We start from the raw sequence: 13887 nt of genomic DNA, 5'->3' as shown, positions 1-13887 counted from the left end.
CTCTCTAGGTCTGTCTTGAACATATCATGGGTTTGTTCACAATAAAGCTTTTCATGAAGTTCTTTTTAACAACCTATTGTTAGTGGCTGACAGCAAAAAATATTTTTATTTTAGTGTTGCAAAAGATATTTCAGTTCATATTAACATATATGCAGATATATCCAAACATTATTTTAAATGAGAATCAATGCAGAAACTAGACACCTAAAGAAGCACATTGGAAAAAAGGTCACAGCACGCGAAAACATTACTATTCCCTGTAGAGAGACTAAAATGTTTGCGACCTGGTGTACTCTCCTTAATGCAAAAGGATTGCTGGGACCATGAACGTACTATACTGGATCGTGAGAACCAAAATCAATCAAGCTGATCATCTCTGGCAAGACGTTAATAACGTTAATAATATGGCAACTGCAAGATGGTAAATAAGAATAATAACTTGTATGTATACAGCACCTATCCAAACCCATGGATGCTCTACATTGTAACAAAGAAAAAGTACAATAAAAAGCAAAAGAAAAATTAAACCAAAACATACGGGATGGAATGTACAGTAAGTCAACCAGACACCAGCCCTGGTAAAAAGGTGAGCTTACTGCTTAGATTTGAAGAGAGTCAAAGCCATTTTGTCTCTCAAAGAGTCAGAGGAAGGGCATTCGATAACAAAACGACAGAAGTAAGGTCAACAACTGTGAGATTTACTGTCGTCTCGGACACAGCGAGCAGAGGACCAGCCTCAACTGAACGGAGCCCAAGGGCGGGAAGTCAGCACTGTGGTGAGAGGCTGAAGAAGACCAGATACTGTATATCTGGATTACGGCAGGGACGGGTAGGACAGGCAAGGAAGGACAGACAGTATGACGAGACAAATGCGTCCACAGAACAGAGGGCTGAGAGGAGGCAGGAAGGAACAGGGCAGGACCCACAAAGCAGGGATCAAACACACGAACATACACAGGGCATTGCCATTTAAATGCTGCAATTGACAAACTGGCTAGTAAGTGATAAGAGACACTAGTTTTCCACTTAGTAAAAGTAAGAAGAATGGAAGGTATAGCACACTAGGGACACATCCTACAGATAGACAACAATATGCCTCCAGTAGTTTCTTCTCCAATGCAACCTATTTCTGGCTCCTGGGCCCTTCACCTGATATAACATCTCATAAAATCCAAGAGAACAATGGTTCCTGCAAAGATACTGACATTCGAGCTTTGTGAAATGACGACTCGCCTATACACCTACACCGCCGTGTCTCAAACTCACATGAAACAAAATTCTGAAAACTTTTGGATTTTTTTTTCAGCTGTGGAACTGAGATTAAAACCTCTTTGCTTTAGATGATTAAATCTAATGTTATACATGTAGCCCTAGATTTTTTAAGACTCAAAGACTTTATCTGCAAATAAAAGGCAGGCTGAAAGAGACCTTGAAAGGGTGAGAGGCTGCAGGCAGAAACGCTGCAGGTGGAATACATTCTCTTTTTTCACACAACAGGTATTAGAAACACATGCCCATTACGGAACTGTGTGCTTTTCATATTTGAACACCCTAGGGTAAGTCAGAATTAAAATTAGAGGCTGTTTCTTGACTAAGACAAAACTTTGGCATTTCTTCCAGATCTCAGTTCAGTGCAGGACAGCTTTTACTTCAACACAAGTATATCTCACAACTTATACTGTACTTGGGAAACAACATGCAATAATTTCTAAACATTGCACAACTCTAAAAATAGTGCAGTATTTTACATATGTTCAAATGATGCTTTTAACCAGCTGTCTTTGGAAGACCTCGTGGAATCATTCTTCAACCTACATACCATGTACCAGTCATAAAAAAAACAGGCCCCACTCTGGGGCCAGAAAGCACAATAGTCATTCAGGACTAAGTCTGGGCTCTAGAGTGGATGTTTCAACTGTTTAAGTGTTTAAGGTCACCAGTAAAGGAAGCCTGTGCAGCCCAGGCCTGAGAGATTGGCACACTGTTGTGCAGCACCAGAAAACTACATATCAGCTTTGTGTTCTGTGTGAAAGACTTTACACAGGTGGGCCAGGAAGTCAGCATGATATTGGCCACTGCTCATGCAGTAGTTTTAGGTGACATAATTGATTAGCAGTAACCCCTTCTGAATCTCTGAATTCTGTGGCCTTTGTCTTACAAGCTGACACTGCTGACACCAATCCTGGTCTCAGGTCAACCCTTATCTCATCAACAGCAACCAGATGAAATGCAGTGGGTCATGGGGAGAGATTTCTGGCAGATCCACGCCATGGATTCCACTTTCTTTGCTTCTTGTTTGAATGCATCCAATCAAAATACACAACAGAGACCTTTAGTTATTCCTGACTGATTTCCCACCGAGCCTCGTCAAAATTAAGAAAGACAGCTTCATTAACACAACATGGAGAAAAAAACACAACTTTCTTATTCATCCACAATGTGACACAAACATGAAGTATGAATTATGAATGAGCACAGGAGCATGCAGCAATGCATCTGAATATGAAAATAATGAGTCATTGTAACACATTTGACTTTTCCTTAATGCACAGTAACAGAAGAGTACAATTTTATTAATGAAGGCTTTTCAAAGAAGCAAATACAAAAGAACTACTGTGTCCCTTCAAAACATAATTGTGGTCTAAAGAATGACTAGATTAAAATTACAACATGCAATATTTAATACTAAGTATACTGCAACATTAAAAACTAATTCTGATACCAAAGATTGCTCTTTTTGGTGCACAGCAATCTGGGTGGGTCTAATGAAAAATTGAGCTCATCGGGGATAAGCTCAAGGGAGCAGTGACCTTTGCAGGGACTGTATTAGCCTGATACACTAATGATTTCTGTCCTTGAGGAATTAACTAACTTCTTTTTCAGCCTTTATGGCATAAAAAAAACAGTACAAATACAAACTCGTCTTCCTTAGTATTTATGTCAAACAATGTTGTGTTCATCATTGCGTGTGATAATGTTGTGCATTTTATATTGCTACTTAAGAATAATACCTAAGAACTTAACTTGTGTTAAAATATCTGTCAAAACATCTTGCCTATAAAACTGTGGCAGGCCACGGTAGAAGCAACTCAGCCCTGAACTAACGGACTCTGGTAAAGACCTTGCACTCTAATCATTGCTTCCAATCAAAATCCAAACTTTCCACAGTAGAGACAAGGACTGTTACATCTTACTTTTTATATAATAATAAACAACGGGATAGTCCACAAATAACATCCATATGCAGATGATATCAGACATCTTGGGAATAGGACTTCATTTTATGGTGAAAGTGTATGAAATTGACATACAGTACACAAACATGCAACAGAACCAATTAACCTCTTAGACAAACTCAATCCATCCAGAAGATGGATGAGTTGACAATAGACTGATTGATGTGGTAAACTATCAAGGTCTGATCTATTAAAAGAAATCTTCTAAACCAGGCTGCAAAAGGTCAAATTAAATTGAATTCTGTGACGATGTTTACAGATGAAACCAATTTAGCTGAACTTTCTAAGGGTTAGAGTCACAGGGAACAGAACACGTGAAAAAAAATAAATCGAGTGCAGAAAAACAGCTGTTCGTGGCTCATTTTATAGTTGACATTAAACTGTATACTATTATTCACAAATACTTCAAAAAGCAGGTTTCCAATGTGCAGGGAAATTCTGACCTGAAAAGATTTAATAGAATGAACAGTGTTTCAAATGGCTGCACCAAGGTTGGTAAAACATCAAATCCAAGAAAATAGAAAAAACTAAAACAAGTTCACATGAATCCTAAGTAGGCTTTTAAAACATCTACAGGGGTAAAAGGTAATTAAAACACTACCCAGTGTTATATTGTGCATTATCAATTCCTTTTGAACAGTGAAAGTTTCTTTCTTAACAGTATAAAATTACATATACCGTATCACGTCAAAATGCCACTGCCTTTACACATTTACACCATCAATAAAAAAACCTTCTGTAAGAAAAATACATTTTAACTGATTGGAACGCAAATGTCAAAATTTCACTCTCAACATGTGACTTGGGACTGTTTTGAGAAGGAACGGTGCTGCACATCATATACGTTCTGGTGTATCCTAATTATGAGAGGGAAAGCTCTGACTATACTAAAAAAAATTAACCATAAATATGATAAGTTCTTTTTCTTCCTAAAGATCAAATGCTTGAAATTCAAATTTATTCCATGCACACACACACAAATGAGAGAAAATATCAAAAAGGAAAATAAATAAATAATACTGAGTCCCTAGACAAGGACAACAATGTGCTGCTTAATGTTACATGAGCCTTCAGGTCTGATGAAACACGGTGTGGAACTACCAGGGGACCAGGAGAACAGCACTGGTTTTCAACTTAGTGTAATTAAAGATTTTTTTTTTGCACAATTATGTTTCAGTTTGAGTACAGGTGTGATTTTAATGCCTTTCCTGTTCTAGGTGAATTGGATCTCCATGGGGTACGCACAACAGGTGTCTGAAACAGGCTCAGCTCATTTAACTTTTTATAGACACATGCATTGGCTTGCTCTGTACTTTATGGTCACCAGTGACCACAACTCATAGGTCAAAGTTAATAACATTTAAGAACCATCTGCCATGGTCCATGCTTACAACTACATTTGGCAGAGAGGAATGGCAAGCCAAACCTACAGGGACACAAGACAAAGAAAACTGGCTAGCTCCATACAAAGATCCTTCTTGCAAAGATAAAAACCAGGTAGTGGTTGATCTAGGAGGTGGGAACAACTTGGGTTGGGTTGATAGATGTAATAAGGTCTGGAGTTGGTCTCTCAAAACTGAGTCTGGAAGGGAGGGCACAGGGCCAAGGCAAGAAAAGGCACATTTCTGCAGCAGCAGCCTTAAGTACCACTGGCAATGGTCATCATGATCTCACAGGGATTCAAGGCATATGACATTCCACAAGAGAGCAGTGGATGTGACCCAGTAGGTGAAGAGGAGTTCCTAGGGTGCCTGTGCATGTTTATTCCATGTGCATGTGGATGCTAGCTTTGAAGGCTACAGTCATGGAAGCAGGACTTGAGCCCAGAGATAACACTGTATAAGCTATGATTATTATACTGGCAAGACTGTAGATGTGTGGCTAGACTGTGGATGTAAGAATCAAGGAAAGCTGATGGGTACAGTAAATGTCAGTTCAATGAGGAACAGACATAGTTGTGAACTCCATCAAAAGCCTGTCTACATGGAGTGGTCATCGTTGTGTACCCCGGCTCGCAGTAAGGGCCGCTTGGGAAAACCCCGCACTGAACCAAGCACCGCTAATAAGTTCACTTTTCCAACCAGGGGAAATCCAGGATAAAGTTTACACTTTGCACAGCAGAGCAGGGAATGATCGACACGGATGTCGAGACTGCATTCAGGTGCACCGTAGATGTCTTACGCAAGCAGAAGTAAGAAAATGGGATGAAGAACAAGTTCATGTGGCACGTCTGCAACAGCTGGGGTTAGAGCTGTCAGTCACCTTGCTATGAAGGAAGCCAGCAAAACCACAAGCAGACAAAGCATTTGTGGGAAATATCAGACTTGCAGCTTGTGGTTCTGGTACAAAGGCGGTAATCAGGTCCAAGGCTGTTTGTCTAATGGGTCATAAGTCACCTGTTGAAAACTGTTTCAATCACCTTGCAGATGCTCTGAGATACTCTGGCAGTTGCCTTCGGGGGCCGCCTCAGTTTCTGCCCTTGTATACTCATGTATTACTCCCATGCTTCCCGAAACTGCAGCCTCCCGCTGGTCTGATGAACAAGCAGGAGAGGTGGGCGAAGGCTGAGGCTAATTCAATGCAGGGACACAAAGGACTCGTAGAGCAAAAACACAATCATTTGTAGTCTGCAGTCAAAACCTTAGGGAGCTGTTATGGTAAGGGAGCAGGTCTCGTGGTTTCTTCATAAATCTTCAAATTTACAGTCGAAACCAGAAACAGAGTAAAACCATCACTTCTTGAAGATACTAAAACCCTTTAACAGCCACAAATGTGCTACAGTTAACCATTTTCACTCACACCTACATCAGGTTTCTTACCTTAAAAAGCAGCGAGTCTTCCACTCGTTCTGTGTACACAGAGGTGAGGCGATACTGATTCTCTGTGGTGATGTCAATCTGGTAGCCTGTTAGCATGTAACACACTTTTCGGAATTCCTGGATCTTCTTCTGAAAGATCTCTTTCAGGCGCTGATTTTTCAGCTCTGCACTCTCCACTTGTTTGCGCAGATCTACAAAAAAAAATGAGTCATGTAAAGGCACATTTGGGAGATCCTGCATAACCACTGGATTTAATGGGACGTTCAGTTAAATTGCCAAAGCCGCAGCTTTTGTAGGGTTGGATTTTGTAATTACGGTTTGATTTCCCCTTTGTAAGCATCAGTTTAACATTTATAATTAATATCTATTTCAGTTCTGGCTGCTAGTTGAAAAACAAGGGAACATAAATGCATTATTTCAGGACTCTGCCAAGAAACAGAGAAAAAAGATGATCATAAAAGCGAAAACAGACACCAGCCTTTTGTGAATTCGAGATTGTAACCAATACCAATGACTGCATATCATCTTACAAATGTACTGAACATTTATTAAGAAAAATAAATAATGCCCCAGCTCACAAAAAACCTTTGCCGGATGTAGCAGCAATGAGAAACAACAGGATTGTGGAAATCATACTGAGAGGTGGAGAATAATCAGAAAACTCCTAGATACCTGTTTTCCGCCATGAACTGTTTGCTAAAGCCCTACTGCTGAGTCATATTTCCTACAGCATCTCGACAATCTTCTACCACAAAGCTTGAAAATATCCAGCTCTACATTCTCACCTCTGCAGGCCTCTACACCACTGTCTCCACATGTATGCCCAGCTCTGCTGATTTTCTCCTTTCTCATCTGATACGAACCGCCCTCCTGCATGTCTTAAAGAAATCGTGTCGCACATGAAACCCACCTTCTGCTTGTTGGCCCCCATTCCCATTGTTCTACTTTGCTGGGTTTATCTGCCCTCAGGCCCATGGTGATACAAATTAATGACTCCTTGAGCTCTGGAGTGCTGCTGGCGGCGTTCAGAACTGATGCAGTTAAAAATATTTCAAAAGCCTAAAATACTTTTATACGAATGATAATTCAAATTCAGCCCATATCTAACTTTCCCTGCCTTGCAAAGTAGTCATCACCAGTTAACCAGCCGGTATGGCTTTGGACTGTGGGAGGAAACTGGAGCAAACCGGAGGGAAACCCATGTGAACACGGGGAGAACATGCAGACTCCACACAGACAGCACCCCAAGAATTGAACAGGGGACAAGTGCTGTGAGGCAGCAACGCTCACCGCTGTGAACTGTGCCGCCCTCAACTCATCTGACCTTTCTTAAATACTTAACTAAATTAAGTGGGCTAATGATCGTAAACAAGGAACAGTGTTCTTATTTTGACAATTCTGTACTCTTAAGCTAACAGTGAGGAATACCAGGCTATTGTGTCGACCTAAGGAAGAAGTCAAAGCTTTCCCATGTGAATTAATGGGAATTTAATTTTTCATGACATGAAACTCGGCTTTATTAAAGGTTTGGGGGGACAAATTACCTTCACCATCCAAGGGGCAGGATTATCTGCATATCAATGGGTAAAGTGCAGCTCTGAAATACAAGATAGACGCTCAGGAGTCAGGAATCAGGATCAGCGTCATCTGTAAGGAGGGTGGGGGGTGAAGAAGACTAACACATCTCCTGGGATAAGTGAGAAGCAAACCACCCTGCTTTGTAATTATCAGAGCCTTCACTAGGAAACAGCATCAATCAAAATGAAGAATTCCATGGTCAAATCTGATCCTGGATCGACTCTTGTAAATTTAGAATCGCTGAGTACTTTTTAGTGTATCTATCCAAGTTTAGAATCGCTAACTGTGTGTTTTTCAAGTCTTGCCTCCCAGCACTAAACCCTGCAGGTACACACTGGGGAGACCGCCTCAGTGTAGGCAGACTCCTTCGACCCACATTTAAGCAGCTTGTCTTTGAAGGCATCACAGATAAAACAGCCCCACACCAGGAGTTCGGCACTGACTGCTGGAATTAAGTCAAAAATGACCCCATGAAATCAGGGACCCTGTCAAACTGAAGTGCTCTAGCCTCAAAACCTATAAGAGCATAATTATAAGTCTTACATAATGCTTCCTGGGATAGACTCTGGGCAACATTTGAAAGTGATGCAAAGTTTTCCAACAATTCTAAGATAATAACAGACATTTCCAAAAGGCACTGATGTTACTATTTTCTGTATTTATCTGCTTTATTTTTGATGTTGTAATGATTTCATTTTTACTTTAAAATCTTTTTATGAATTGTAACATACTTTGAGACAATGACTTTACAAACGAGGTAAATAAATTATAGTGTTACTGTATCGTTCCTTACAAAAGACGAATTTAAAATAACGCCAAAACAAACCATTGTTGTCTTTGATCACTGAAAGACAAAATTCAATAAAAACTCTACACAGAAGTTAATCGTGTGAGCCCAAAAAAGTACCCACAATAAAAGACACTGAGATTCTGAATTTAAGAGATAAAATCTTCTCCTACAGTTTCAACTAAATGCTGTTTTATAATGGAAGCTATTGAAACCCACGCCTACAAATCCTTATGAAAATCCACTCAAACATAAAACATACCAAGCCATAAGTTATAGAAATCCAATTTACCTCAAAACCGTTTAAGAGTGCTAATCAGAAGAGTGAAAGACAAAGCTTTCTCATGTTTAATTTATTATCACAATCTAATTTCCTGGAGGGTTGAGGATAACACCACTATATTTCTGCTTTTCCCAACTGAATTGCTTGCCTATTCTTCCATTTGCTTCTGAAATTTACTTCCAAAGGTTTCTTACTGATTTAAACTTACAAACAATATTATCTGGTGCTTTTATTTTCTCTTTTCAAAACCTCTTGTCCAATTATGAGTGGAACACAAATACCCCAAACCTAATAAAATCAGTTTGATGGATAATCTGTAATCCAGCTGAACTCCCATTAAACCAATGATGACACAAGACATACAGTATACAGTGATGCTGAAGAAGAAAGTACACCCACCTATGATTCTATGGTTTTACAGATATATCTGACCTTTCCCTAGTCCTCACCAAGTCCTAGCAGTATTGAGAAGCCTAGCGTGTTAAAATGTACAGTAAGTGCACCTCGTGATTCAGTTACACGTGGAACCCCCCATAGCAGCAATAACTTGAAATAATAGCTTCCTGTAAGTGTAGTGTTAAATGAGAACTAACTTTGCTGAATGCAGGCTGATTGTTTTAATAAACAATGCCAAAGTAAAATGTGCGTGTTATCTGCAGATAGATTCATAAGGGGGTGCACTTTCTTTTTCACATCACACATCACTTTCTGTCAAGGCACACAACTCACGTTTATTTTTTCCATTCCTTTAGGTGGGGCAAAAAGAAGCCATCCTGGGTTTTTATTTAAAAATTCAATCGAACAGTTTTGCCTAACAAGCATTCAGAATTTCCAGTTGCTGTACCTTTGATTGTGAAAAGATAGTTGGGATTTTAAATGTATTTTAATCACTGTGAATACTGAATAATTAACATAGCATTATACACATCAGCAAACCTACAAGATGGAATTAATACATTAATATAGCTTAATATGTTAACATAAAGTCCAGCTTAAACAAGGACCTGGTAGGGGGCCTTGGTTCAGCTGAAAACACATGACGTGCTATGCATAGTTAACAGAATCTGCATCATGCAGCTACTGTATATGTTTAAATAAAAAGGTGGGATGAATGTACAAAGACCAAATTAGAGCTTAGATACACTGTTCAGTTTAGACAGATGAGCCTCTGCTTTTACTGTTTAATACCAGATGGCAGAATTAAACAAATTCAAGGAGAAAGGAACGAGAAATTAGTTTAATTTGTCAGAAATCAATTTAGAATAATTACTCTCATTTAACGACTTCATTGGAAAAAAAAAACTCATGAATGCTATTAAATTGTAGAGAAGATGAAAAATTATTCCGAAAATAATTTCCTACAAATTCTAAACTGATTTGAAAAACACAACACACCGGAGGTACATAAAAATAACAGATGAATGTAATCACTAGACTAAAAAAAATGTTATGGAATATTTCACATCTGAAATCACATGTAGCAGGCGTCCGGGTTTTCTTGGGACTGTCCTGGAGGTCTCCCATGGCTCCATCAAAGGAAGAGCTACCCTGAGCATCCTCAGGGCCTCCAACAGGGGCGAGACCCATAAAGTAAACTGTGGACTGGCCACTAGTCCAAACTAGCCAAGGAGAAGCCAAACCCCCAGATGAAGAACGTCACAGCATCACTTTCCAACAGCCTCCCAGAAGAGACTACATATATTCTATCCTCACTATACTTTTACACCTCTTTCCTAACCTTTTATAGCCTAGACCACAACTACTTTAATAAATCTGTTTCGCGCCACAACAAACGCCTCTCCCCACATCACCTTTCCTCCCATGAATACGCCTGAGATCGCGCTTAAGTGTAGACCAACGAGGGATTTATTCCATTCCATGAGGCCAAATAAAAAGTCTTGCTAAGCCGACATACAGGAAGTTAAACCCCTATCTAACAATTTAAGATCATTGAAAACCAGAGGCGGCAGACTTTGAAACCAAAAGCTATTGTTTTTATTTTCAATATCTCACACAAGCCACAGCAGAATCCCTAGTTTCATTAACCATTACAGAGACGATCAACATGATTGCATCCAAATTCTGAATTTCTGCTGATGCAGGTCTGTTTTATACTCACTGAAATCAAGAGTTATTGCTAATTATTCTATATTTGTATGAAGGTAGAATCAGATCCATCTGTCATTCATTTTAAAAAGTAGTCACAATTGCAGAAGTACTGTAGAACTTGTGTATACTGTGCAACAGCATACAAAGGCTTACTTTAAAGGTGAATGCTGGATATGTCTTTGCCTTTCCATTTACACTGGAGAAAGAGGAAGAGTGTTCTCTGACTGTTTCAGGAAACATGTAAGAGCAGAGAGGATCAAAGACTTCCCCAAGCCAATACTTCTCCATTTTACCCCTACAGGCGATGATTAAACTGACCTTTCTGTCTGTGTACTTTCACGGTGATTCGAAGACTCCTACTCCAGAAAAACAGCAGACGCCAACCATGTCCTTAAACCAAGTTCATAATCCCCACACACACAGTCAATGATATCATTTGATTCACTACTAATTTTCTGCTTTCCACACTTCTTCTAAAATTCATCTCTCTGGACACCCTTTCTCAGCTCTCCTACCCATTTCACGCTCTCAGCCTTTTGTCTTCATATTCCAGCTCACTCCCTATTTTAAAAACATAGAATAATTAAACTAATGGTTCATTTACAGCTCACACTCCCATTCTAAATTAAAGACATTCGGTTTCATAAATCAGGTTTTTAAAAAATAAAACAGTTCCTATTTCTGCTTTGACTGAAATAATGTTTTGTGACTTTAAGGACCATTGGCAGCACCTTTGATGTTTGAAAATCCCTGTAAACTAAAAAACAATCAATGCAAATCTTAGATATGATGAACATGTCAGGAATTGACTTTGACTTTGACTCTTTCCTAAAATGGTATGTGAAAATTTGCACAAGATGAGTTTCATATTAAACAAATTAATATTTTATTCAAAACGGGAATACCTGAACTTCATCAGGCACAGATATTTAGGGTCTGTGAAATGTTTGAATACCCTTCTCCTGATCTGTTCCTTTATTAAACCTTAACCCTGAATTGTTTTGAAAACTGCTTGGTCTTTAAGGTTGAATTTTGCTTGAAATTCACTGCCTGACTGAGACGTGTATTTTGAAACAATGTGAACCACTTTAATTACTGACACAGGCCTCTCAACTAATTGTGTGGCTTAATTAAGGTTATTTTGTGCACCTAGCTTAATTTATGTTTACCAGACCATTCTTACTTTATTTTTTCACTGAATAGTTTAAGCGTATAATGAACAATAATTGGTAGTTCAAAGTGTCATGACTGCAGAATTTAAAGCAAGAAAACATGTTCGTGTTAAGGGTCTGAATACTTTTACAAAGTACTGTATGTAAACATCGCATTAATTTTATTGAAATCATATTTAACAATCCAAGGAAGAGTGAATAGTTAGTTCTACTACCTGCTTTCTTCCAAAATGTCTTTTTTGCAAAAACACTGGCAGATATGGGCTGCTGGGAATCAGGGTTTCAAATCCCTCAGCAAATTCTTTCATAAACTTCAGCTGGGGGCTATTTATTTATGGAATTTCCTCCAAAGCTGCCACAATCTGAGGCCCTGTATGTGGTGTTCTGATAACAAAGCAAAACATGAGAGCTGCTGTTCCCACAAATAGTGGGTAAAGAGAGAAATGAAATGATTCGCTATAATTAAAAACAAATGGAGCTCAGGCAGATGTTAAGACTGGTAACTCTGAACACAAATGAAAATGGTAGAGGTCTTTGGTACACACTTACAGTATGTCAGTTAATGACAGAAAACCAAACACTTGAAATAAAAAGAGCAAAAATGTGCTGAGATATTTTGAAAGATTGAATTCTGAAGGAGAAAATGTAACCTTTTATTGATTAACAGAAAGCAGAGAAGAAAGAATATGCTTTTGCAACTCCTCTCTTCAGACAACAACAATAATAATAATGCATCAGCTACTTACTGACTCATGTCAGCAGTAACATGCTCAGGCGTCTATGGGTTACCAATAACATCATGGTCCAAACTGACCAGAAGACTTCATGAGCTACTTACTTCATATTATACATATTATATCATTGCTTAAGATTACAAAATGCAGATCTGTGAGCAGCCCTGTGGCAAAGTCTTAAGTGTACTGCAACAAAACAACATTTTTCTCATGAGTTCACTGGGGGGTTTATCATAGAATCATAGAAGGGAGAAGCAAATGCTGCAAGTAAAAGTAAGTCTGAAAAACATACTGCTGTTTCTTAAAACATATTCCTTACACAGCTCGGATTTATTGACATTTGTAGTATTATTTCTCCGTCTTTTGATTTACAGAAATTTCTCGCAGAGCTGATGTTTAAAAAACATACCATTCACTAATTGGTCAATCAGTTAACCTCGGACATTAATTTTATTTTATACTTATTTGAGTGACTTCCTTACTGTAAAAGCACCATTGTAACCAAGCTGCATCTTCTGCAACTCTTTCTATATTTGCAGGTAATCAATTATTAAATATCCAGAAAATACAAACTTTTGACTCTTAAATTTTAAATATTTAGTATTTCAGAATAAAATATTAATGCACTTTTCTATTTAAATTGGAAATGGAAGCTTTCAAGAGATTAAATTAGTCTCTTTAATGTTTTGAATTAATGTCTACTTAACCCATATTTGCTACCCCTGATCAAAAGTATAATGCATGAATAACAATTCTGCATCTGAGTATCTGCACGAGACAAAACATTGCAATTTAATGACGTAAAAGAGCCCTTCTATAACCTAAATGATGCCCTTGAAAAGTGCTTGGCAAACAGTTATGTACACTGCAAGCAAAAATAATAGAAAGCAAAGCAAAATGAAATCTAAGAGTATTCTGTATTATGACTAAGATGAAAGCCAGAATATGAAATAGAAACCTTGGCTTTTAAAAAATGTTTTTGTGGTCATGATCCCCCCAACCAAGTATAGCATTTCCATACTATTGGAATAACACACTCTTGTGAGCTCAATCGCTTAAAAGATGAACATACTGTAAATGAAAAGACAACAGTATACAACATAAGGCAGTTTTAATCATTTGGCAAAACCTTTTAAGGTGGACAAATGCAATAGATCTATAGATCTAAA

General features: G+C 38.4%; 1 protein-coding gene across 2 annotated transcripts in view; it reads right to left on the bottom strand.

The window, feature by feature from the left end:
* mad1l1 (mitotic arrest deficient 1 like 1) overlaps window positions 1-13887 on the bottom strand; it is a 281026-nt gene that overhangs the window by 118097 nt on the left and 149042 nt on the right. For both annotated transcript variants that reach the window (XM_088613218.1, XM_088613219.1), the window contains one exon: window positions 6056-6246. In XM_088613218.1, the coding sequence (XP_088469344.1) occupies window positions 6056-6246 (191 nt within the window). The remainder of the gene's footprint in view (window positions 1-6055; window positions 6247-13887) is intronic.

This window comes from Lepisosteus platostomus, chromosome 19, assembly GCF_059453375.1.
Source record: "Lepisosteus platostomus isolate fLepPlt1 chromosome 19, fLepPlt1.hap1, whole genome shotgun sequence".
Lineage (NCBI taxonomy): Eukaryota > Metazoa > Chordata > Actinopteri > Semionotiformes > Lepisosteidae > Lepisosteus > Lepisosteus platostomus.
The sequence above is the reverse complement of the archived record's forward strand: the minus strand, read 5'-3'. Positions and strand labels throughout refer to the sequence as shown.